This window comes from Rhinolophus sinicus, linkage group LG03, assembly GCF_036562045.2.
Source record: "Rhinolophus sinicus isolate RSC01 linkage group LG03, ASM3656204v1, whole genome shotgun sequence".
In the NCBI taxonomy this organism is placed as follows: domain Eukaryota; kingdom Metazoa; phylum Chordata; class Mammalia; order Chiroptera; family Rhinolophidae; genus Rhinolophus; species Rhinolophus sinicus.
The window spans coordinates 45,225,285-45,252,711 of NC_133753.1; the positions used below are offsets into that span (position 1 = coordinate 45,225,285).

General features: G+C 32.5%; 1 protein-coding gene across 13 annotated transcripts in view; it reads left to right on the top strand.

The window, feature by feature from the left end:
* Positions 1–27,427, top strand: part of DENND4A (DENN domain containing 4A) — a 95,417-nt gene that overhangs the window by 24,348 nt on the left and 43,642 nt on the right. For 10 of the 13 annotated variants that reach the window (XR_012494703.1, XM_019725587.2, XM_074327533.1 and 7 more), the window contains exons 3-15: positions 1,003–1,100; positions 1,773–2,104; positions 6,429–6,678; positions 8,911–8,980; positions 10,566–10,735; positions 11,545–11,786; positions 15,476–15,542; positions 16,913–16,971; positions 18,991–19,135; positions 19,423–19,598; positions 23,172–23,272; positions 25,764–25,982; positions 27,280–27,425. Coding sequence is in view for 12 of the 13 variants with exons in the window: in XM_019725587.2 (XP_019581146.2) it covers positions 1,794–2,104; positions 6,429–6,678; positions 8,911–8,980; positions 10,566–10,735; positions 11,545–11,786; positions 15,476–15,542; positions 16,913–16,971; positions 18,991–19,135; positions 19,423–19,598; positions 23,172–23,272; positions 25,764–25,982; positions 27,280–27,425 (1,956 nt within the window). In the remaining variant the exon portion in view is untranslated. The remainder of the gene's footprint in view (positions 1–1,002; positions 1,101–1,772; positions 2,105–6,428; positions 6,679–8,910; positions 8,981–10,565; positions 10,736–11,544; positions 11,787–15,475; positions 15,543–16,912; positions 16,972–18,990; positions 19,136–19,422; positions 19,599–23,171; positions 23,273–25,763; positions 25,983–27,279; positions 27,426–27,427) is intronic. The other 3 variants (XM_019725584.2, XM_074327531.1, XM_074327534.1) reach the window with 1 other exon arrangement.

The window sequence follows — 27,427 nt, forward strand, 5'->3', positions numbered from 1 at the left end:
AGAGTTGTAGCCAGAGGTTTATGTTCAAGGTTATTCATCATAGCATTTAAAAAATATTACTAAAATAAGTAGAGTAATAAATGATCAGCAATAAGGAATTGGATCAATAATGTTATGTTCATAAAATAAAATATTATGCAGCCGTTAAAAATTATTTCAGACTATTTAATGAAATGAAGAAAAAATTAAATACAAAAGTGCTTTTTAAAAAAGTGCTTTTGTTTTTGTACTTTTTGAGAATCAATAGATGGTTAACTGGGTAATACTGTTTGTTATTTGTGGAGCACCTGTTATTTGCAGTCAGCTGAGAGCAACTATTCAACTTATAGCAGAGCCTTCTCAGGAGAACAGGTTATTACTTTCTCTTTACTGTCTGTCTAGGAGGCATTTTTGAAAAGTTGAAGCCTACTATTTTGTGCAAAAATCTTATATGTAAGGGAATTGCTACATAGAAGCCATATACTTCTAAAGAAAACAAATAGGAACATTTGGTTCTTCTTTAGGCTTGTTTCCTAAACAATATACAAAATAGGCATGTACTATATATACCTAATTTATTTGTCCACGGAATTCTTTGTTTGCATTTATTGGAACTAAGTCTAAAAACTTGTTTTAGATTAAACTTTTGTGTGTAACTATTATTATATAAGTAATGACAGTACTGTGAGGGGGTGTATTCTCCTAGTTAAAGAAACAAATAAGGTTTAAGTGATACTTGACAACTGAAGGAGATTTTACAATTAAAGTGTTTACAAATACATGGTGGATTCTACTTTGTGTATTTTTTCTTTGAATTTGTTATAAGCTGCATTCCTGTTATAATCTCTGCCTTTTATTATTTGAAATTCTTCCGTTTGTTGCATCTGCTGAGACCCACTCAGTGGATTTTTCTTTGTGTTTTTGTGTGGTTTTGGAATAGGAAGTCGTGGTCAGTTGTACTTTGTGTGGAAAACCTGGTTTGAGGGTATACCCTCTAGAACTGTTTTGCATTTACTTCCCCAGGGTTATCACTAGCCTGGGAACACCGTTATTGTTAATATCTCAGTTTGGAGCTTCCTGGGATCATGCAGCTGGCTTAAAGTCAAACCTCAAATTCAAGTGTGAGTAGGCCTATTATACATTCGGAGAGGAGGCTGTTTTTTTGGTTTTGTTGTGTTTTTTAACCCTTCAAAGCAGGGACCAGATAGATTGAGGCAACCTTTATCTCCCTGTACCAGTCGATGGATTTTAAAATCCATTCTTTAACAGGATATAGTCCTTTGAGGCTCTTGTCTATATACAGATGTCTCAGTTTCAGTTGCTTGTCCTATCTGGTCCCAAAGCCTTGTAGTGTGTCCCTGTAATACCTTTTAAAACACAAACCCTTTGATTACTGAGGAAGTCAGCAAACTTCCCCCACCCAGTATCAGCTTATATATTGCAATCTGGCCTTTGGTTTCCTCACTGTTTTGGGGCGCTGGGCCCTTACATTTTTACACGTTAATCTATGCATTTAAAAGGATGTGGGGTTGTTTTTTGTTTTTTTTTCTGTCTACTTAAGTCATCTAGGCATCCATATTGCCCAAACTGGAAATTCTTGGCGTTACTTTTATAATCATAAATAATGCTAAATATATTCCCATTTTTTGAAATATGAAAGTAAAACGTGTAGTCCTAGTGTGTTTATCAAGGAAGTAGTGCTCTTTTTGTAGTTTTTTGTTCTTATTTACTCATAAACCACATATTTATTTGGTTTACTATAGGAAAATATTAGTCTTTTACTTTTCTTTTAGATGTAACCTCTGTAATGGAAGATGATTGAAGATAAGGGGCCTCGTGTTGCTGACTACTTTGTTGTAGCAGGATTGACTGATGTTTCAAAGCCTCTTGAAGAAGAAATTCATTTCAATGACGCCTGTCATAAAGTAGCTAAACCAAAAGAACCTATCACAGATGTTTCAGTTATTATTAAATCTCTTGGGGAGGAAGTGCCACTGGATTATACGTGTATTGACGTTACCCCAACTGGATTGTCAGCTGACCTCAATAATGGAAGTCTTGTAGGGCCACAGATTTACCTTTGCTACAGAAGAGGGAGAGATAAGCCTCCACTTACAGACCTGGGGTAAGTCTTTTTAAAAAATAATTATTGTTATGGATCCAAATAATATGCCTTGTAGATTTTGAAGTTAACTGTTTAGTTTTTTTTCATTAATAGATATATGGCAACTTTAGAAAAATAGACCCATTTATATCCAGAATCCTGTGTTCTCTCACTGTGTTCATGATAACCTTTTCAGGGTCCCTTTGTCCTACAGGTTTCCAGCGCTTTCATCTTGTCTGAGTTTCTTTCTGTTTAAGGTAGGGAAGAGAATTTCAAAATCATTTACAGAAAAATCCCAGGAAATTAATGTATTATCACAAAATTTTAAATTATTTTTGAAGTACGAGAAAAGGATGGCTTTTAAGCATTGGTTATAATGATCATTACAAATGGATGCTTATATCTGTATACATCAAACAAGGATCTTGGGGTAAATTAGTGCTTTACTTAGGATACTATATTGAAGGTGGGACTCCTTTTTTATATAACACCTTTATTGAGATATAATTCACATACCATGCAATTCACCTATTTAAAGTGTATAATTCAGTAGTTTTTAGTATATTTATAGAGTTGTGCAACCATCACCACAATAAATTTTAGAACAGTTTTATCATGGCAAAAAGAAATCCTGTACTCATTTTGGTCACTATTCAATTCTCCCTAACCCCCTCAGCTCCAGGCAACCACCAGTCTATTTTGTATCTCTATGAATCTATTTGCTTATTTTGTACATTTTATGTAAATGGAATCATACTGTATATGTTTTTGCTTGTGTATGCTGGCTTCTTTCACTTAGCATAATGTTTTCAAGATTTATCCATGTTGTAGTGTGTGTCAGTACTTTATTCCTTTATATGGCTGAATAATAGTCCGTCTTGTGGCTACACCACAGTTAATTATTTCATTCATCAGTTGATTGATTTGTGGGTTATTTTCCACTTTTTAGCTATTATAAATAATGCTGCTGGAAATATTCATGTACAAGTTTTTGTATGGACATGTTTTCATCTCTCTTGTATATTTACTTAGAAATGGAATTGCTGGGTCACGTGCTAACTCTGTGTTTTGAGGAACTGGCCAGACTGCCTTTCAAAGCAACTATAGCACTTGGCATTCCTACCGGCACTGTATGAAGCTTCCAATTTCTCCACATCTGACAACATTTTGTATTGTCATTTGATCATAGTAGCTGCCCTAATGGCTGTGAAGTGGTATCTCATTGCATTCACCTGATGGCTAATGATGTTGAACATCTTTCATGTGCTTATTAGCCATCTGTATATTTTTGGAGAAATGTCTATTCAGAATCCTTTTTTTGTTTTTTAATTGGATTGTCATTTTATTGTTGAGTTTGAGAGTTCTTTACATATTCTAGAAGCAAGTCCCTTACCAGATACATGATTTACAAATATTTTCTCCCATTCTGTGGGTTGTCTTTTCACTTTATTTATGGTATCCTTTGAAGCTAAAAAGTTTTTAAATTTGATGAAGTCTGATTTATCTATTTTTTCTTTCATTGCTTATGTTTTGGTGTCATATCTAAGAAGGCTTTTACTAATCTAAGGTCATGAAGATTGACACCTAAGTTTTTGTCTAAGAGTTTTACAGTTCAGCCTGTACATTTGGGTCTTTGATCCATTTTGAATTCATTCTTGTATATGGTTGAGGAAAGGGTCCAATCTTACTCTTTTTTTATATGGATAACCACTTGTCCCAGCACCATCTGTTGAAGAGAATATTCTTTCTCCATTTTCAAAAATTAATTGACCATAGATGTATGGGTTTAATTCTGGACTCGCAATTCAATTTCGTTTGTCTGTCCTTATGCCAGTACTACACAGTTTTGATTACTGTTGCTTTGTAGTAAGTTTTTACATTGGGAAGTGTAAGTCTTCCAACTTTATTCTTCTTTCTCAAGGTTTTTTCGGCTATTCTGGGCCCCTTGAATTTCCATGTGAATTTTCAGATCAGCTTGTCAGTTTCTGCAAAGATTGGGGTTCTTTTTAAAAGAGAAATACACACACACACACACACACACATACACACACACATATATATGAAGATTATATAAATTTAAATATACGTAATTTTTTAAATTAAAAGAACAAAATTTTAAAGGTAAAAGATAAGATTCCCCTTGGGAAACTGAAAGTAAAAGACCAGAGGAAGGCTAGGAGTAGCTCTAATAATGTCTTCAAAACAGATGAAGAGTTTATAAGGAATGATTAGCCGTCTTGTTTCCATTGCTCTGTCGCAAAAGGGGATGGGCTTAACTTACGTTTTGGTTAAAAATAAGGAAGCTATTGATATCCCTACTGAAGGAGCTATACAAAAGTTCCATCTCCTACTATATTAAGTCTGAAAGTGGATACGTAGTCATGTTTACTAATGCCTGAGATGGGATGAGCCCCTGAAGTTTCTTCTACTTTTAAATTTCTATCATCTAATGGTTGATATCAAAAAGTAATAGTAAAAATCAGTCTTTATTCTGTTAATTTATGAGTTAATTGCCGTAATTTAAATTGGTTTCAGAATAGCTACTATATTGCTTCATACGAAGTTTACATATTTAGTAAGTGGCTAGGGAACGTAAGCCAGCTGTTAGATCTTGTTTTCAAAAGATTAGATAAATTGCTCCTATGACTACTGACCATCAGAATTTTAGCTTGTAGATAAAATGAAGGGAATGTTGCAGATTCTCATTAGTGTTGGAGTTCTCTAGAGTAGAGGAATTTTCCAAGCATAGAATGGATTCTCCAATAGGAAAGGATTTGAACTGGAATGAATAAATTAACCACTCTTACAGCTACCCTCATGTTTGTCATTGTGAAGAACATGACATCATTCTTGCCTTTAAAAGCTTACAGTTTAGTTAGATAAGAAAAGTTATATAACAATATAAAAATAAAAAATAATAATACAAAATACATACAACAGCATAATACCTGATTAAGGAAAATAGGTATTTTATGCATCAAATGTATTTATATTCCATATCTTTCAAGATATATTTTTTGAAGTAATAAATGGCGGTTTGTTGTTCGGCGTGTTGTGTTTTTATTTTCTTGTTTTCAATTGAGCATCTGTATCAGGCAATATTTTGGAGACGTTATACATTCATTTAATTCCATCAAGATCCTAGGAGTTAGATTTTTAAAATTTTGTAGCTGAGTAGTATAAGGCTAAGAGAGGTTAAGTAACTGCCTAAGATAGTAACAAATGGTAGGAATTTGAATTCAGATAGGTCTAACTTCTCTCTGTAACAATGCCTTTTTTTAAGATTAAAAAAACAAAACAGAAAGGCAAGGTCAGAAGGAGGAAGAGGAGTAAGCAATTAAGCTAACATTAGGATAAACATAGTTGCTATTATTAGGTATCCAATTTAGCTCTATATTTTCAAAATGTTGAGAAATTTTGTTGTTTGCTAACAGCCAGGACAAAAAGAGAAATTAAAAATTATATTAGGAAGGGATAATTTGGCCCATTTCTAACACTAAATTTTATTTGTATAGTGGGATTTTATATTAATGAAAGGGAATACAATTGATTTTGGGGACATTGCCTGTTACAATTTCTATAGCAAATGTAGAAACACACTTAATATAATAGGCCTTTGATTTTTTTTTTTTTTTTTGACTGATGCTAAGGACTTAGCAATAAAGTCAAATCAGTGAATTCTGTGAAAGAATAAGCTAATGTTATTCAAACATGACATTTTCTTTGTGTCCCCAAGTACTTTAAGTATAGTATTTAGAAGACTTAAGGAATGGATGCCTGGCCTGCCCTTTATTAAAAGCCTATGATTTTACCACAATAAAGAAGGGAAGAAAAGCCTGTCTTTCACCCATACTTTTGATTAAAGATAGATTTGAGATTATTTTCTCTTTTGAAAGCCTAAAATTATCTCTTAAACCTGAGGGAAATATTAGAGGTAAAAGTGCAGGTAGGTTCTATACCATCTGGCAAAGGAGCCTTTTGTAAAATGTTAACTTTGGTCACAATACAGAGTTGCTTTTTCTAAAGAAAATGCTTGGTTTTAAAGACAAAAATAAATAAGTAAATAAATCTGTTACATGGAACACTAAAACAAGTTCCGTGCATGTAATTATTGCCTTTCTATGGTTTATGTTAAGAAGCACAAAGATTAATCTGAATTTTTCTTACATTATTTTAATTTTTGGTAGGGAAAACAGTTCTTTAATTTCATATGGGGCTGTGCAATTCAAGCTTGCAATAAGATTGGAATATCTGCTACAGTTTAGGATCAGTGAATGATACCTGATAATATTACCTTTCATATTTTGAGGGTATTTTATATTTGTGTATTTATTTTATTTTTTAGGGTTTTATATGACTGGAAAGAAAGATTGAAACAGGGATGTGAAATTATTCAGAGTACTCCCTATGGACGCCCTGCAAATATTAGCGGCAGTACCTCATCACAAAAAATTTATATCACCTACCGAAGAGCCTGTGAAAACATGACTCAGAATACGCTGGCTGTTACAGACATATGTATTATTATACCCAGTAAAGGAGAAAGTCCACCACACACTTTCTGCAAAGTTGACAAGAATCTCAATAACAGTATGGTAAGTGACTCTTTTGCACTGATAAAATTAGCCACTGATGAACAGACCATAATCTAAAATAAATCTTTGTTTGGAAAGCAGCATAGCACAATTACTGAATTAAAAATATGTTTTTAAAGATGTTGGATATTTTATTTTTAGGAAAGTGCTTTAGTTGTACTTTCAAAAGGAGCTATGCAAAAAGGTTGTTTTTTTAATTAAAAAGTAATTTCTTCCCCTTACTGCAAAAGTAATGTACTAGCCAAGGTTAGTCCCTCCTTCCACTTGTGCACTAGATCCCATATACCGGGGGTACCAAAAAAATGTATACAAGTGGGCACTTTGGTCAACGTTGCTCAAGCAGTAGTTCGCCGTAATCAGAAGTGTCTGGTGGCTGATGGTAACCACTTTGAGCACCTCTTGTAATTGCAGAAGTCAAACGTGACTTGTAGTCATCTTTTGTTATCGGTATATATTGAGTATTACAATTTTAGTACAGTTTTTTCAGCGTATCAGCATTTATGTAAAATTTTAACATGCACAAAACAATAATACATACTTGTAGATGTATATATTTGTGCAGTGGAAAATTTTTAAGTGCATGTGAATGAAATACACTAGCTTCAGGCCAGTAGTGAACTCCAGGGGACAGAAAGGAATGGAAGATGAGGTTTTAAATAAACCTGTAATTTTTTGTTTCTTTATAAATTAAAATATCTGAAGTCAATATGGTAAATTGTTAACATTTGTTAAATCTTGGTTGTGAGTAAATGGGTATTTGTTATTGTATAATGTTTAAATAGTGTAATATTTAAATATACTATAATATTTTAAAAATATTTCTTAAAGTAAGTTTATTTTCTCTATATATTTGTCTTGAGTGCTGTGAATCTGTCTTTATGTACTGGTTTATGCAGGCACTCTTATGTATGCACAAAATGTCCTTTCTCATTCATTTAACAAGTATTTTATTAAGCATTTCTACATAATGGGTACTGTTTTCAATGCTACACATATAGCAATGAACAAAACAAAGCCCTTACCATTATGGAATTTATATTTTAATGGTAGGAGGCAGATAGTTAATAAGAAAATATGCCAAATGGTGGTAAGTGCTATGGAGGGAGGAAAAGCAAGATAGGGGTGATAGGGAGGACTGGGCAGGGTAGAGAGAGGTTTGTTATTGCACATAAGGTGAAGAAAGAGGAGCTCTCGAACAAAGTGACGTTTGAGTTGAGACCGAAAGGAGGTGAGAAAGTGCTTTGTGAATCTGTCACCACCTAATATCAAGTGGGACATCTCCCAAGTTACATCTCTATTTCAGACCTCTCGCCTTAGCTCCATTTGATTCTTCACTTAGATGTCGAATAGATGTTTCAAACTTAATATGTCTAAAACTGAGCTCCTTTTCTTCACCCCCAAATCTGCGTTACCCACAGTCTTCCCCATCTCAGTTGCAGCTGGGACTAGACATTTGAGACTCCTTTGGGGGTAGCTGTTATTTAAAACCATCGGACTAAACGTGTGAGATCATTTAGAGAAAGTAAAGAGATCACGTTTAATGATCAGGAAGAGAGAGGATGCTACAAAGGAGGCTGAAGAGGGGTCAGAGATTTGGTGAGGAGGGACCAGGAGAGTGTGATGCCTCAAACGCCAAGAAAAGAAAATGTTTCCGGAAGGGAGTCATTAGTGGCATCAGAATCTGTTGAGAGGTTGAATAAGACGAAGACTAGGAATCAACTATTAGATCTAGCATCATTAAAGTTGTTAAGGTGTTCTTTTAGGAAATGGTGGGTTTAAAACCTGATTTGGAATGGATTCAGGAGAGAATGGGAAATAAGACAATGAATATGGCAAATTACAACTCTTGAGTTTCGGTATAAAGAACCGTAGAAAAATCTTGAAATATCTCAAAGGGGTTGTAGAGTCAAAGGGAGGTATACACATGAGTCAATATTTCTTAGTTTATCATTTCTGCCCAAAGTTTGTACTTAGAATAAAATCTAAATTATTGGGGATTCGCTTTATTTTAAAGCATGACATTTTCCTCGTGTTATTGCTGTTGCAAGGGAAAAATATGTTAAATTTTATTTCTGAGTGAAAAATGGGCAATAACTTCAACAAAATGCTGATAAAATAACCAACTGAAAATAGCTAACAGAGAAATCTGTCACATCTTAGATAATATATACTGGAGAGATCAAAGAGGTTCCATTTTAAAATTAAATGATATTTTCTTTTTTTTTAATTCAGTGGGGATCATCAGTATACTTATGTTATAAAAAATCAGTGGCAAAGACTAACACTATATCTTACAAAGCTGGTAAGTACAATTTTTCATGGGATACTTAATATATAAACGTATTGTGGGGGCCAGTAAGATTAAAGGAAAAAACCTGCCTTACAACATGTTGGTGTTAGGACAACCCATGTCTTTTGAATCTGTGTTATCATCCATTTATTTATTCATTTTACTTTAATGGAAGATTAATATTAAAAGAATGTGGGGTTTTTTAAATGTTAGGTTTAAATAAATAGCTAATAAGTAGATGTTAGTTCTCTTTAAGTTTTTAAGTTAGTAGAAAATGTGGCAAAATATTTATTTTCCTGTTAAATTAGTGTTTCTTTAATATTTATATTAAATTTAGTCAAATCTATAATTCACATGTAAATTATGTTTCATAGTAATCTGAACTATTATGAACTAATTTGTGATTTTATAATATGTAGTTGAAATTTTCAATTGCCAGAAACCTCAAAATATCAAACATACTGATCTTATTCACAAAAGAGCGGATTCAGCCTTTTAAGTAATATATTTTTAAAATCCGTGTCCTAGACTTCTAGTTTTCTCTTCTACCTTTGATATTTTAGGATGTATGATTCATCAGTATTTCTATATTTACTTAAAGCCTATACCATTGCCTCATGATCTGATAGAGTAATGGACAGTTAACTAGATCCTCATGGGATCTGCTGGCTGGCTAGCATATGATTAGAGAATTTCAGAACTGCCTTGGATCTTAGTATATCTGGTTCATATCACTTTATAAATGAGAAGACCAGAGTCTTACAGGTATGTGATTTGTCCAAAATCACACCGATATTAGTGGCAGACCAACCACTGGTATTCCCAGTTTATAATTTTTGTCTTTATGGACATATCTAGTGATGGTTTCCACTTGACTTGTACTGTTCAAGGCAGGGAACGTATTTTCTATTTCTAGTCACACAAAATCCATTATGAGACTGCTTGGAGGATGTGTTCAATAGAAGATTCCTGGATCACTTTCTAGACTAGTCTATTTAATGTGAAATCATAGGCTACTTGAAACTTTATCTTCATTTAATTTGGAATTATTCAGAAGCTAAGCTTGAGTTGATACTACTTTGAAGATACTGTAAATATGTGACTTCTATTTTTATTAGTATTTTTTCTTGTATTCATGCTAGAAGTTATGTATACACTCCTATAGGGTATCTATTTTAATGTGTAAACCCCCCAAGGGAAAGTTATTGAGAGCTGATGAAATGGATATATGCAGGTAACCATATTGAAAATTTCAAAAAAATAGTATATTCACGTGCCTTAAGATAGTGTGACTGCATACTGAATTTTTGAGTGTGTGTGTATTTATGTATGTTTCTTTAGGATAATCTTTTCTTGTTTGCATTACTTAGCCTTTGTGAATAATGCTTGATAAATTAAGCAGTTAATATGAATCATTTTAATGTTTGAGCATTAAAATCTATATGAATACTAACGAAGCATTTAGTTATTTGATGAACATACAGGTAATGTTTTGGTCTCCCAAATATGTTAAATAAGAAAACATTTCAGTATCGTTCATATTACAAGCACCTAATTTCAAGACATGATGACCTAATATTTATTGTTGTTTTTATAGGTCTGATTTGTAGATATCCTCAAGAAGATTATGAGTCATTCTCACTCCCAGAATCTGTTCCCCTATTTTGTTTACCAATGGGTGCAACTATTGAATGTTGGCCACCAAATAGCAAATACCCTCTCCCTGTATTTTCTACATTTGTGTTAACTGGAGCCTCAGCTGAAAAGGTACAATGTGTTTTAACAAATGCTATCTGCAAAATTCTTGTACATTTTTAATTCTTAAGTTTTATATAATGCAAGGAACAGTAGAAAAAAACTGGTTAATTGAATCTATTATACATAACTCTTCCATTTGGTTAAGATAACTATATCCAAGGACATAGGAAAAGAAAATTTTCATTCTGTTCCATATACCCAAATGGTTTTTTTTGTGAATATGGTGAAAGATATTTTTATCATCAAATGATGATCCTTCAGTGCTTCATTTTCTGTGATACAGAAGCTTTGAAAGACATTATTAAATATGCAATGCTATTTAGAATCATAGACTATTATAGGTGGAAAGGACCTTGGAAATCATCTAGTTTAACATCCTCATTTTACAGATTGAGAAATTGAGGTCTAGAGAAATTCAGTGAATTGCCTGAAGTTGGAATTCCTTATTTACAATTGTGTCCTACTGACTACTAAATATTTTCAATCCCTTTCTTATAGAGAATATTGATACAGTTACTTTCACTGTTTATAAAACAAATGCAATTTAATTGAAACACCTTTTTTTCAATAATAAGGACATGTGAGAGTAGCACTTGTGTAGTTTTTAAATTTTATTTTTTAACGTTCTGCAAGAAAGCAAAAAGTGATGTCTGTTCATGACTGTATTTCTAGTACCTGGAACCTTGCCTGACTCATAGGCATGTAACAGCTCATAATGGCCTGGCTAATAATGGCTGATCCATTAACTATTTAACTAATGACATGATTTGAATAAATGATATAAGGTGTATTTAGTAAATATATTACTTGTTTTCCAGGTCTATGGTGCAGCTATTCAGTTTTATGAACCATATCCTGAGGAGAATCTCACAGAAAAACAGAGACTTCTTTTGGGTTTAGCATCATTGGCAGATGGGAAGTCTGATAGTTCCAGAACAATTCACACTAATAAATGCATCTGTCTTCTTTCTCACTGGCCTTTTTTTGATGCATTCAGGAAATTTCTGACTTTTCTGTATCGTTATTCCATCTCTGGACCACATGTCCTTCCAATTGAGAAGTAAGTTAGAAGCCTTTTGTGTTCAAAATTTGGCAGATCTTTCCATTATGTGTGGTATATCTGTGCTGGTAGTTTACTACATTTTATATGGAAACTAGATTTGTCAAGAGTTATTTGAAAAAAGGATTGTGGTTGTTTCAATCAGGAATATTTCTCTATTATACTTTTATAGTCATGTTATTTTAAATAACTTTGTCTCTAACAAAATAAAATGTTTCATTTTTTTGATGCACTTGTGAAGTTCGGAGATCCTAATTGGAATTTTTTTTTTCTAGTTTTGTAATTCTTATTTTACATATAATTTGTGTTTATTATGAACTTTTTTTTAACTTGTATTTATTTTAACTGTGCTTTCCCAGGACCCATTAACTCCAAGTCAAGCAGTTGTTTCAAGCTAGTTATGGTGGGCGCAGCTCACAGTGGCCCATGTGGGGATCTAACCGGCAACATTGTTGTTAAGAGCACCATGCTCTAACCAACTGAGCTAACCGGAAGCCCCTATTATGAACTTTTAAAAATATTCCTTACTGTTTTAGGTATCATGAATTTAAAGGAAAAATTAGATAAGAGCATTCTTTATTCTTTTTAAAATTTTAGTGGTTTACTTTACGATCACAAACTGAATACTGTTTCATATTGTAAGATCTGATGCAAATGAGGATCTAAATATCTCCATTGTCTGACTAATGTTTATTTTATGCAATTTATCACTTAAGCTCTTTTGCATTCTTAGGCAGATCTCTAATGGCAATTGGAAAGTGATAGAATTATCGTAAGAATATTTGGTGTATGGGATTACTCTTTAATTTTTCTTATACTTTTCTACTGTAATATCAGTATTCTAATACAGCAGTTCTCAAATTTTTTGGTCTGAGGACCCCTTTATACTCTTAAAAAATGAGGACCCCCAAAGAGCTTTTTTATGTGTTATATCTGTCAGTATTTATTATAATAGAAATTAAAACTGAGAACTTTAAAAATATTTATTTTTTTAAATAGTAAACCCATTACATGTTAATATAAATATCTTTTTTTGAAAAATAACTGTTTTCCAAAACAAAAAACAATTAGTGAGAAGAGTAATTAATGTTTTACATTTTTGCAAATCTCTAATGTCTGGCTTAATTGCACATAGGTAAGTTCTCATATATCTTTACGTATTTGATCTGTTGCAATATGAAAATAACCCGGCCTCATACAGATATCTAGGTGAAAAGGGAGGACACTTGATTAGCCTTTTCAGAAAAATGTGGATTTCCTTTTTTGTCACTGCAACCAAACTTGACAAGTGTAGTTTATTATAGTGATTAGCAGACATTTTGTCTGGTCCAAAACGTCCACAGCAATATTTGATACATGCCAAAAGGTCCTTGATATTTGGTACTGTCCAAAACATCCATAGAGATATTTGATTCACACTGACCCATCTGCCTAACCCATGTACCGTTACCAGCTCAGCTACTGAGGCAAGAAGGGTTATTACTGGCAATACAGCCACAACACAATTATTGGACCTAAGACATGATAGTATTTTTTATGCATTAACCCTGTAAACCAAAAGTATAAATAAATGTTATGGGCTATTTGAACCCAGGACGTTTTCTAAGCATGGCCATTTTTGACAGGACCAAATATCAAGGACAATTTAGTGTGAACCAACTATGCGTATGGACGTTTCTCATAGGACCAAATATCAAGGACCTTTTGGCATGGAACACGTCTCCAGGGATGTTTTTGAACGACCTTTTGGCATGTACCAAATATCTCTGTGGACGTTTTGGACCAGACAAAATGTGTGCTAATCCGTATAATAATGCCCTGCAAGAATTATAAATTATTTGCAAGGTGGAATCTAAAACTTCAGTGATTAACTTCCCCTCTCTCTTACATTAAAATCTCTTTGTCTCACTCTTTGAATGGAACTTTTATACATGCATGATTGGTAGCATTGTACATTGGTTATTTGGAAAATACTGGTTATTCAGTTAATGTAGATATGTTTCATTATCAATATTTTAAAAAATCACTTTTGTTAATATTACCACCTAAATCATAGGAAAAATTATTGAGTATTGAGAAGTTGTCATGGCAAAAATTCCAATTTTTGCTTGAAAGCCTGCATTTAATTATTGGTGACAAGTACTATGAGTTATTTTTCTTGAAACAGTAGGCACTTCATTCATGTAGAAAATATATGCTGAATACCCAACATTAGATAACCTTCATTCGTCAATTGTTCTTTCAAGGAAGAATGACATTCTATGGGGGGAAAAAACAACAGCTAATTCACTTATAACTCAGTCACACAAGACAACCTCTTACTTCTATGTACAGCAGAAAAGCTTTATGCGTACTTCCCCTTTCATCACACAGATAATTGCAAAAATGTACACTGCAGTAAAATTAATAACATTTACTGTTTCATCAAAGACATTCATAAGTGAAACTGAATACAACAACTATTAATACAGTTTGGTGCCACTGCCTTAATTCATAGTAAGATGCTATCAGTTTTAGCCACAATGCTTTTGCTCCACCAGTGCAAATATTAACACAGTGAAAAAGGCATATGATGTCTTAGTACTATTATAAAATAGTTTTCTGCTCTTCTAACTATTTCAAGGATATTAAAGCAAATGTGTGTCCTCTGGAACTCATTCTACTTATCTTTTTTCCTTAGCTTGGTGAGTACCTTCATGGTAGAAACTGGTAGTATATGGCTTTTTAATAATTCCTGTAATGTGTGGCAGTGTCTTATATATAGCAAGCAGTTGAAACATGTTTGTAAAATTTGTAAATTTCTAATGTTCTCTATCCAGTTGCATTTATCTCAAGTTCTGAAATCAAGATGATTTTGAAGCAATGTTTTAAAGAAAAATAATGCAGAAATAAAATAACTTATTCCTAAAAAGAAAAAACAAAATTTTGTACTATTGTTGCCTTTTTTCTTTTCCATAGTGTTCAAAACAAAACCCATCAGTCTAGCTTCTCATCCATTTTCTTCTGGGGGAAAAAAACCCCATAAAATCAGTAATAGAATGTTTAACCTATTGTTAATAGAAAGTACAGGCATACCTTGGAGGTATTGAAAGTTCTGTTCCAGACCACCATAATAACGTAGTATTGCAATAAAGCAAGTCTTAATTTTTTTTCTGGTGGAGGGTCTTGCCATCAGTTTGTAAAAAAGTACAATGAAGCGAAGCACAATGAAACGAAGTGTTTCTGTATATTGTTCGTCTTTTAGAAACAGTTAAGTTCTTTCATTTTTTTGGAGCACTCTAAATGGTGTTTCACTTTTAAAATATGAGCAGTTGACTAAAAAGCATACTACAAATGCAAGAATTAGCTTCTTTGGTAATGTCCATATCTCTTATATGCTGTGTGTTATCTAGTTAGGGAGAGGTAGAAGTTAAAATCGCTTTTGAGACATGGATAACATAAATTTTGTTGAATGTAAATAACTATTAATATGAAAATTTATTGGATTTAGGTAGAAGCATCTTTAATGAGACAAATGACTTTTGGTTTTCGTTTGTTCACTTGTTTTCATAGTACTAGGATTTCGAAATTATAGCTTTTGACTTAAACACAGTTTTTGACTTAACTTGGACTTATGGTGACATGTTGACCTTTGTAGCATATGGTTCTTACTTTGGAATCAATTTTCTTTTTGTTTGTTTGTTTTTAAGGCATATTTCTCATTTTATGCATAAAGTTCCTTTTCCATCTCCTCAGAGACCACGGATTTTAGTTCAGGTAAGAATTTCTTGATGTAAGTGCGCTGTTGAATGAATATTGGCTCTGTCAAAAATGTGATATAAGAATAACAATTTTATGGGGGAAGAAATCAAATGAGATCAAAATAAAATCAGATGCTATTTCATTTCAGAGTTTGGGCCCTTATTATTTTATTAACTCCCTTTCAGACGATTAATGTTTCCCTTTAAATAAAAGGTTACAGCGTTAAAGTAGACAGCAGTAGACATTTTGAATACACAAAAAGAACTTCTTCCCCTAAATTTGTTCTAAATATTTGAAAGTTTGTGCCTTTAGCGTTTATTCCCTAAGTTAAATATATTAGAATAGATAGAAGAAAAAGTTGTGTGTTTTCATACATTGCAGGAAGGAATGCTCATATCTTTGTGACGGGGCAAGTTTAAAATGAGTATAAGTTATATTCCCCATCTCTTTTCCCAATTGATTGTATCTTTCCTCTTTTATTTGCATTTCTTTTTTGTTTGTACTCTTGATATGTGAGTTTCTGCTTATGTAATCATTTATGAAGTGATTTATATATACAGTATTTTCATGTATTATAACTATATGTGCCTTACTGTGTTTATCACAGCCCTTAATGGGGTATCATTCAGAATTAGAAATCATTTAGCAAATACTTAAAAATTTGTAGAAATCAGCATAAATTTGAAAATGTGGATTAAATAATTGTATTACTGTATGGATACAGATAAAATGTCTAGAAAATATCATTTTGATAAGCTTTATAATCAGTCTGCATATCCACATATCATCTCTGTCTTACTTATTAGTGTTTAATGCCAGAATATATATAACATACTCAGTTTGAATACATATAAGGATTTGTTTTATAGCAGAGTTGGCAAATTTTTTCTGTTGAGGACCAAACAGTAAATACTTTAATCTTCACAGGCAATACTATCTATCAAAACTCCTCAGCCCTGCTGTTATTGCACAAAAGCAGCTATAGATAATATGTAAATGAATGAGCATGGCTGTGTTCCAATAAAACTTTATTTATAAAAACGGGTGACCTATGGATTTGCCCTGGAAGCCATAGATTTGCTAATCTGGTTTTATGGCACTAAATGAATAATTTAGTCTTTCAATACAAATTTGTTATAATGGCGTCAGGGAAACATTGCGAAACAGAAGAAAAGATACAGGATTTAGAATAAGAACAGTTAGCCAGATGTGGTCGGTGATTGGGACATATTTTTCAGGACCTTAGTAAGTGACTAAACAGCTCCTACACTGGCGAACAGATATACTGAAACTTCATGCACATCATGAGTCTGTATGTTTTTATCAGAAAGTGATGTTTTAAAATTTATCTTTGTATTTCAAATACTTTATTTTAAATCTTCCAGTTATCACCACATGATAATCTGATTCTCAGTCAGCCTGTTTCTTCACCTCTTCCACTAAGGCAAGTAAAACTTCACTTCTCTTTGTTTCTCTAAATCTAGTGTGAGCTAAAGTAACATTCAGATATTATGTTTCTCTCCTAGATAAAAATTTCAAATGTTGACAAAAATACTTCTCATTTAACTTTAAATTCCTTTGACTTAATATTTATGTTATAGTTCCCAAAAAAGAAAAACTTTTACAAAGTGTTTGCTATTTTGTGTATCCATTTGTTATCATCAAGTACTTAACTATATTACATAAATAGGTATATATGTATATAGATTGTGAAAACAGTTATTTTTAGCTTTAAATATCCTCTGAAGAACACTCAGATACAGTTAATTTTAAATTTAACCTCAAAATAAGAAGATACTTACAAATATTAAACCGTGGGGTAGAACAATATATTTTATCACATTAAAAGTTCAGAGAAATTACAAAACACGTTTAGAAAATGTGTCTAGAGTATAATTTCTTGAAATTTAATTATCTGTACAATTTCTCTAGCAGAGAAGTAGTTTCAACATAATTAAGTTATTTTGTAGCACGTACCTAAGGGAGACCAGCTGCCATCTTTGGCATTAATTTTGTAAGAATTGCAGATTATTTCATCACTAAATCTCAGCCCAAAGTGACCAGTGTTTTCTTAACATTTGTTTGAAGCAAAGGTAAACTAGAAATACTAAGTGAGACTATGTAAAAAAGATTCTAAATTACCCTAGGCCCTTTTTTTCGTAACAGCATTATTGCTATATAATTCACCTACCATACAATTCATCCAATTAAATTGTACAATGCACTGGTTATATTCAGTTCTGCAACTGTCACTATAATCAATTTTAGACCATTTTCATGGCTCTAAAAAGAAACTTTGTAGTTTACCCTCCTTCATTCCTCCCATCCCTACACATACAAACACATATACACACACCTCCCAATCCTAGGCAACAACTAATCTTCATTCTGTTTACAAATTTGCCTGCTCTGAACATTTCATATACATGGAATCATAATAATGTGGCCTTTTGTGTTTAGCTTCTTTCGCTTAGCATAATGTTTTTGAGGTTTATCCATGTTGTAGCAAGTATCAGCAGTACTTCATTTCTTTTTATTTCCAACAAATAATGTGTATGGAAAACCACATTTTATTTATCCAGTCATCAGTTGGTGGGTATTTGGGTTGTTTTGACTATTTGGCTACTAAAATAATGGTGCTATGAATATGCACAAGTTTTTTGTGGACATGTTTTCATTTGTTCAAGAGACTTGTCATTAGTTTTGCTTTATTTTAAAAAAGTTAATTTTGTACACTTGAAATCTATATAATTTTATTAATCAATGTCACCCCAAAAATTTGTAAAACCAATTAAAAATAGTTAATTCAGTGAAGCCAATTATTTAGCATTATATAGACAAAATACTGGTTGGCTTACTGAATTACTTTGTCAATTCAGTATTTTGTTACTATACAGAAGATCTAAGTTTTGATTATGAATTGGTTCTGTGTGTGTATGTCATCACTTGGTAGCTCTAGATTTCATTTACTATTATCATTACAATAGTAAAGATTATCTATTTCTACATCTAAATTTTAACATGTGTTTTTACCTTATGGAAGGTGGGCCTGTAAGTCATTTAGTTTTTCTGATAATTACAGTGGAAGATGAGCCATGTTAAAAAACACTTCCATTAATGGATTTGCTTTCAACCAAAACATCCCTCTTATAAACTGAATTCTTTATTTAGACATTATGTACATAGCAGGTCTTTTTATATAAAATAAAGTGGATGACTTTTCATTTTCCATATTGAATCCAATGTAGAAGGATTGAATGATTTTGAAACCCCATAAAACTTCCTTGCTTTCATAGTATGTTTTTGATACAGTGTTTTTCCTACATAAGAGCAGCAATTACATTTAAAGTTGAATATATAATACAAATCCTCCCCTAATCATGAACTTTCTCTTCATTATTTTGGATAGTGAGGTGTTTGGATATTTATTTTTCTAATTATATATTTTTGTTTGGATTGACAGTGGTGGCAAGTTTTCAACACTACTTCAGAATTTAGGCCCTGAAAATGCTGTGACACTACTAGTGTTTGCAGTAACAGAACATAAGATTCTCATCCATTCCTTACGGCCTTCTGTGCTTACCAGTGTGACAGAAGCATTGGTGTCTGTGAGTATCAATAGTTTCTTACTGGCCATCAACTTTGTTTTAAACATAATTTATTCATATAATTTAAAGCTATTTTAATGCTTAACTAAAATTCATAGAGTAATGGATTTTATGTTGTGAAAACAATTTTAATTTTTTGACTATTAACATTAGTTAGAATTATTTAATTCATTATCAAGCATTAAACTTTAGGTGTGAATATTTAAAAGACAATTTTCAGTGTATACTGATAAATTATTCTTCAGTGTCAGAGAGCTAAATATTCTCCTCTCTTTTGTTTATCCAAGATGATTTTCCCTTTCCACTGGCCGTGCCCATATGTTCCGCTCTGCCCACTGGCTTTAGCAGATGTCTTGAGTGCGCCATGTCCATTCATCGTAGGAATTGATTCAAGATACTTTGATCTCTATGACCCTCCACCAGATGTTAGTTGTGTTGACCTAGATACTAACACCATTTCTCAGTAAGTACATTTTAGTGATTCTACACCCAATAATGTACAACTTCATAATGTATGTATGTAATTGTGTATTTTATGAATACTCATTAGAAGTTCTTTTGAGCTGTATTGTTTTTGTAGTCGGAGCTACCGCCTTTGAACCAGCTCTTACTATATACTTTGATGGGATAGATTTAGGGTCTAATTAGAGAAGGTTTTATTGGAAAGAAAATAGACCTTTCATCCTCAGGTCTTTAAATATTTAAGAAACATTATAATCTTATACTTACTTAGAAATTTAGCAGAAGGGAAATTGAGGTTAGAAATAGAAAAGGTTTATTTCCCTTTAGTCAGATGAATATGGGTAGAACCACAAATTGGATTGAAATATTATTCCTTGATTAATATTTCAATCCTATTTCTAGTCTTACGTAATACTATTAGAATACTAATACTTCAGGGCAAAATTGATGTAATTTTTAAATTTTTTAAATAACTTAATTTGTACATAATTTTATCACTTTTATACTTTAGGAATGTAAGGATTTTATGTTTCCATCTTTTTATTGGAATAATATTTAAGTTGTAGCTACTGGAGCTATGTATTTCATAGCTTTTTTAATAATTCTGTTTAATCATACCTTATTTTCAGTTTAATCATACTTAAGCTCTTCAGGGAGGAGGAAATTGATGCAGTGACCACATTGACTCAGGACGTACTTAAAATAACTACAAGTTAGTCTTTCAGTAAAGCCCAAAATGTAGTATGCTTTTTGCAACTTAAATATGTATGTGTGAAATAGGTTTTTCTTCATCTTTAATCAGCATGTCTTATATTAAAGGATTTGATTTAATTCTGAAATCTGATATTAATTCTAGTCTTGTCATATGTCAAAACCTCAAGTACCTAAATCATCAAAAAAGTTCAGCAAAAAATTTTTTTCTGTGTAAAGCATGTATGCTGTCCAAAAGCTTTTGTTCAGAGAAAGCCTAACCAAGAAAATATGTGATGTATTTTGTGCATAAAAGCCATTTTATAATGGGATCAATAGAGTCCAAGTTTCTTTACAAGGAACATTTCACTCTTCACCAGGAATACTTAATTCTTTAAATGTTAAAGTAGTACCTCTTTTCTATAACAGTTGTCAAATGTTACATGACATATTGTTTTTAAAAATTGAAATTAAAGGTGGTAAATGAGTATATAGTGTGTTTATTATGGTAACAAATTACTTTTTCCCTCTTTTTATACTTTCCCTCAATTTGTTAAAAGAATTTTTTCTTACTACTTTATCTTTGTTTTGATCCACTGAGTTAAAGAATCAAAGAAACATGAGTCGTTTGCATCATCAGTAGTCTTCCTTCTTGATATTTTTGTCCTTACAAACCTATGGGAGGACTAAACTAGTGAACTAACAGCTTTCTACTTTCCTTCATCCAGAATTTCTGGAGCCTCAACCTGAAATTTGAAAGAAAAACAAATCCTGAGTATGGATTTTTAGGTTTCCTTTTCCCTCTCTGACTGTCAGATACATGTCATACAGAGTATATTATGAGTATCAAGAAATTTCTAAAGAGAAATTATTATCTGATATGTGCTAGACATAAAGTTGTATGTATAGCCTAAATTATCTCATATTATTCTCTGTATTTTGTGAGGTAGTTTTAATTAACCCTTCTGACGAATAAGGAAACCAAAGCTTAGATTTTCAAAAGGCGCATAGCTTTTACATCCAGAACTGGATTTTGAAACCATCATCGTCTGACTCCAAAACTAATACATCTACCACTAATTGTTGGCTAACTTTTTAATGTAATAGTAATCTTATAAATGAAGTTTCTATGATTGAAAATGCAGAAGGCATCATAGATCCAAACTCAGGTGCTAAATAAAACTATCCTACTCAGCCAAGTTTTAGAGAGAACATATCAAGGGCACGAGAAGGTAATTACTTGAATAAATAAAAATTAGATGTAATGAAATGATACCAACGTATTTGTCATTCATTTATGCTACAGACATTATCTTGAGTGTCCTTTTTGCTAGGCACTGGGAATGAAAAGGCAAACCAAGTACTCTTTTTAAGTTGCTCATAATCTAGTCTGGCAAGGCAGGCATGCACACAATGAATGGTAAGGCACAGTGGGAGAGCTGTGTTGCAAAGTTTTATCAAGAAAATCATGTAAACAGTGTTTCTATGTTGTGTTCTCACAGTAATGTAGGATTCCATGCTCCCATTATAAATGAAATAAAACCTCCCTAGCAGGACATCTGCAATTTGACCCTGCCCTATCTGTATTTTTATTCTCATTTGTGGAAAGATAGGATAGAGTCCAAGACAGTTCTTTGTCAGCTTAAGCTTTCCCATCCACTCCTTTTTCTTTGTTTAGTTTTCAAAGTGACATTTACCCTTTTTGTTCTGTGGAAGTTTAGGGAACATTAAAAAACAATAAAAATTCAGCAAGTTCCACTACCCACCTGTGCTATGTTGTTGTCTTTGGCAGTTAGAGCATGAGTGATTTACTTTTCTTTTTTTCTCTACATTTTTCAAGTTTTCTAAAATGAGTATCTGTTGCTTTTGAAATGGAAAAAAAAGATTTAATAAATCAAGAATGGAACCAGCAAAGCTATAGTTAAATCCAAAAACTTTATGGTGTTTTATCACCATGATCTTTCCTTCTCCTACCCCATATATAAAGAGCAATTGTGTTGTAATAGTTGTAATAAAGGAGATTGTAGTTGTAATAAAGGAGATGGTTTGTTTTCTTTAATTTTACTATTACAGAAATGCCATGGAAAAAATAAGAATTTTCACTTGTGTACTTTCTTCATACATAAAATAGAAAGTTAGTTTTGAAAATCTAATACAGATGGTTTAAATTACATTATGAAATCCTTGGTTTTTCAGTGGGGTGAGAGCTAGGTTATATGCTTTTCACCTTCATTGAATCTTAATGCTGTGCTTATCTCAAATAATTTGAAAATAGAAGCTTGTCATAGAAACAAAGATACCACTCCTCTTTTACAGTTAAAAAGTATTTTAGAATGCTACACTTTATTCAACTAATTTGATATTATAGATTATTTCTTTTCTGAAAAAAATACATTTTACTTGTACTTTTAGGAGACTAAGAAACTAAAAATTATACCAAAGGTAAGTTTTATGGATCATAAATTCATTGAAAGTTTTCTACAGTGTTTTTATCTTGGAGCCTATAAGAAAAAAAATCCTATAGTAGTTAGGTGTCTAACAACTCTTAAATGGGGTTTAAGAGTAATGACCACCACATTAAGTTTTGTAGTTCTAGCATGATTCCAATGCAAGTGAAATTTACTCAGTACCAACATAATTACAATTTTTTGAGCTACATCTAATTAATGCAAGTTTCCACCCTCATATGAATTAATTTTAAATATTCAGCATCCCAGTTTACCAGCGTAGTATTTTCCTCTTGTTAACTAGAATATTGTGTTTTATTTTTTTGTTTAATGTGTTTTCTCTTTTTCCTTTTTTATATATAACAAATATATACTTCCCACTCCCACCCTACCCCAAAAGAGTCTATCTGACAAATATATTATTTTTGCCATTTCAGAACTGGTGACAAGAAAAATGTAGCCTGGAAGATACTCCCAAAGAAACCATGTAAAAATCTGATGAACACACTGAATAATTTGCATCAGCAATTGGCAAAATGTAAGTGTCTAACTTAATTAAAGGAAGTAATTTAATCTGAGAAAAGAACTCCAATTATTTTGCCTTCCTTGTGAAAGCATAGTGGTTATCTAAAGGAAAGTGTTTTTACAATCTTAAAGGCAAATGAGCATTAATGAAAAATTTGTTAAAAGCTGAATGAGGGTTTATAAAATTTAGTTTTTATATCTGTCACATTTTCATAGAACCATTTTAGAATAATAAAATTTTTTTAAAAGGTTGGTTTGTTTTCTTTAATTTTACTATTACAGAAATGCCATGGAAAAAATAAGCATTTTCATTTGTGTACTTTCTTCATACATAGAATAGAAAGTTAGTTTTGAAAATGTACTACAGATGGTTTAAATTACATTAGGAAATGCTTGGTTTTTCAATGGGGTGAGAGCTAGGTTATATGCTTTTCACCTTCATTGGATCTTCATAATGCTGTGCTTATCTCAAATAATTTGAAAATAGAAGCTTGCTGAAAGCATTAGGAAATTAATAAATTAGGATATGGAATAGTTCAGTAAAAAGCTTATATAAGAATATCTTGGTAGTGATCCAGAATTTCTAATAAGAATTAAATCTTCATTTATCTAATACTTTTGGTATTTATAACAATAGTCCATTCAGGATCCATAATTTAATACTTACTGTATGAAAAATGGTCAGTAATGGTGTAGCAATATTTGAGGTTCTCATTTATGTAATGGGTAAAATATAAACATAGGAGTTGGCCTACATCCTTGAAGGTTCAAGGTGCATATAGTATACTTGGAAATAAACATGGAAGACCGTATTTACAAAGTAAATATCACAGCAAGTAGATAATTCGGAAGTGACTCATAAATATTGGGATATGACAAAAATGACATCAAATAGAATAAAATTTTACCTTATGGAACAGATAAATTATGTATGGAATTTTGTTTAAGCTACCTATTTTTAGAAAGCTACTTTCTAAAAATGCGTGCACTTCTTTTGAATAGCTGAGAAGTCTAGCAGTTTTTGTAACAATATTTAAATATTATTAAAATCAGTGAAATAGTCCATCTAACTCTACTGAAGGGCAGAATCTTAAAGCTTAAAACTACAGACTTTTAAACAATACTGTATAGGTAAGGATCGTATTATGCTTTACAGCTTCAGAGCACTTTCATGTACATTCTTTTATGTTTGCAACTATAGGATAATCAGGTTGACAGAGGTATAGTACCTTCTCAGAGATCATGCAGTTAACAAGATGACACCAATGTCTAGGCCTTCTGTTCCAATGCCCACGTTCTTTCGAATACTTCTACTTTTTTAGACAATAAGAATTCCCAAAAAACTCACTAAGATGATGTATTGTTCCTCATATTTTAAAAAGTTTTTAAATTTTGAAGCAAGCACAAACTTTTTCCCTTGGCCCTTTGAGAATAGATGCCCCGTCACCTCCAAATGGAATGTATTTACTACCAACAAGTACATTCTCCTTCATCACTACACTGTAACCATGAAAATCAGGAAACTGACATTCAGCATTACTATTGTCCTTACTCTTAGACCAGATTTGAATGTTGCCAGTTATCATAATAATCTTTGTAACAAAATAATCCATTTCCAAATCACATGTTGTATTTAGTTTCAAGTCTCTTTGGTCTCCTTTTCTCTTAAACAGTTTCTCAATTTCTCCTTCATTTTCTTGACACTTTTGAAGATGATATTTACTCTTGTCGATGATGTGGTCCATGATGTGGGTTTGTCTTAGTGTCCTCATGATATGTACAGATCCTGCATCTTTGACAGGAATGTTGCAGAAGTGACGTTGAGTTCCTTTCGTAGCATCTTACCCGATGGAGCAGTATGTCCATTTGTCCCATTATTGATGTTGTTCACTTTGATCACTCGATTAAGGTGGTGTCTACCAGGCTTGTTCTCTACTGTAAAGTTATTCTTTTACTACCTAATGGCTTTGGCATTGAATTGTGCATGGAAAGGAAGAGTTGTTTTTCGTATTGTAATCCCTGAGTGTTCCTCCTGTAGGCACTTATATTAAAAAAAAAAAAAAGGGAGGGGGGAGGAAGGACTATTACATTTAACCCTGTGTCCAGTTGATATGGGTGTTATGACTTTCGTTTATTAATCCATATGTAGTTATTTCAGAACATGACATTTTTTTCTGGTGGTAGTTGGATAAACCGGGATTATTTTATGTTTAATTTGGATGAAATGTACTCAGCAGAACCTAAAACATGATGTGGCAAGCTTTTCTGGGACTTACATATTATGAAGTTATTAATATATAAACAAATGGTTGAAGTAGCTTGAGCCCTTTTGAAAACACAAATTTTTTCTTTCAATTTTATTGATATGGTTGACATACAGAACTGTATAAGTTTAAGGTGTACAGCATAATAACTTGACATACATATGCAACAAATTTATTTTGATATCATTGCATTAGTTTTGACAGTTTGAAGAAAACAACTAACCCTGTATTTCTTCACAGTGCAGCAGAGACCAAGAGACGATGGACTAATGGACTTAGCAATGAATGACTATGATTTTAATTCTGGAAAGAGGTTGCACATGATAGATTTAGAAATCCAAGAGGCGTTTTTGTGTTTCATGGCCTCTATTTTAAAAGGTTATAGGTCATACTTAAGACCAATAACACAAGCCCCGTCTGAGACAGCCACAGATGCAAGTTCTCTTTTTGCCCTACAAGGTGAGTGATTGCATAGTTTTATAGCTGTCATGTTATTGAGCTTAACCTTGTGATGATTTAATTGCTTTCCGGGTTAACAGTTCCTAATTATCAAAAATGTACCTATTTTGAGAGTAAGTGAATATCAACTCTGTTGGTAATCTGTTTCCATAGGACTAGTTATTTCTCAGGCACATTAAATATAATCCCATTGGCCAAATATGCAGAAGAAACTATTTGAAAATTAACGAGCTTCCTACACATACAACTGCACTTGTTGTGTCACAGGTGTGTTGATATTAGTGCTTTTAGCTTTCGGGGCAGCCAGGCAATGCTGGGCAGACAGAGGAGCCCATAGGTGGTCACCTCAGGCTTGAGCCTCATTGGTTTTACTTCAGTATGCTCTGTAAAAAATTTTTTTCTGTGTGTGCCACAATGTAAAAAAAGGATGGGAAGCCCTGGAGTGCATTTTGTGTCATTATGTGTATTTACTTTCTTTTGTAGTATTTAACATTTACAAGAGAAATTCATTTAATGAACATATATTGAGTGCCTCCAAATGGTAGGCAAAGAGACCACAGAAAAAAATAAAAGATAGACATGGTCACTTTTCCCATGGAGCTCATGGTCAAGAAGATAAGCGATTTGAAATAATATGAATGAACACTTCAGTTCACAACTTTAGATCACAGAGGCCTTCTGAGGTACTCACATCTGAGCCATGATTAAAGGGAGGAGTAGAAATTAGCCAGGCAAAAGCAAAGTACAAGAGTGTTTTAGGCCGAGAGAACAGTTTATGCAAAATCCCTGAGGCTTTGAGTTCATGGGCCCAAAAGAAGATCTAAGTGTTGTGTAACTGAGCATAGTGAGCAAGGTGAAGTGTGAAATCAGGAAATAAACTTTCACTGTTTCAGTAAGTAAAACACAAACATAAATGAATACTAGAGAGGTTGTCACTGCTGCTTTGAAAAAGCTACGAGGAGAGAGAGAGCATGCACCACGTACACATAACATGCAACACCTAAGGGGGATATAGCAATTTTTAAATGCTTTCACGTTTAATAGTTTATGTGTAATCTTCAAGGTAGTGAGGGGACAGCAGAGACAATTCTGGATGAGAATTTAAAATCCTGGATTCAAGTTTCCTGTTGTTATCTTTGTTAGACCCCTTCCCTCTCAGGGGTCTTAGTTTCTTTTTCTGCAAAATGGTGAAGTGGGGGGTATAGATGACATGGTTGATCAAGTTCCTTCTAGCTCAAAAATTCTATGTCTATAAATGGTATTCTATATTCTGACATTATAAATTTATGTTGAACAGCTTTCTTAAGAAGCCGGGACCGGTCACATCAAAAATTCTATAACATGATGACCAAAACACAAATGTTTATTCGCTTCATTGAGGAATGTTCTTTTGTCAGTGATAAAGATGCAAGCCTGGCGTTTTTTGATGATTGTGTAGATAAAGT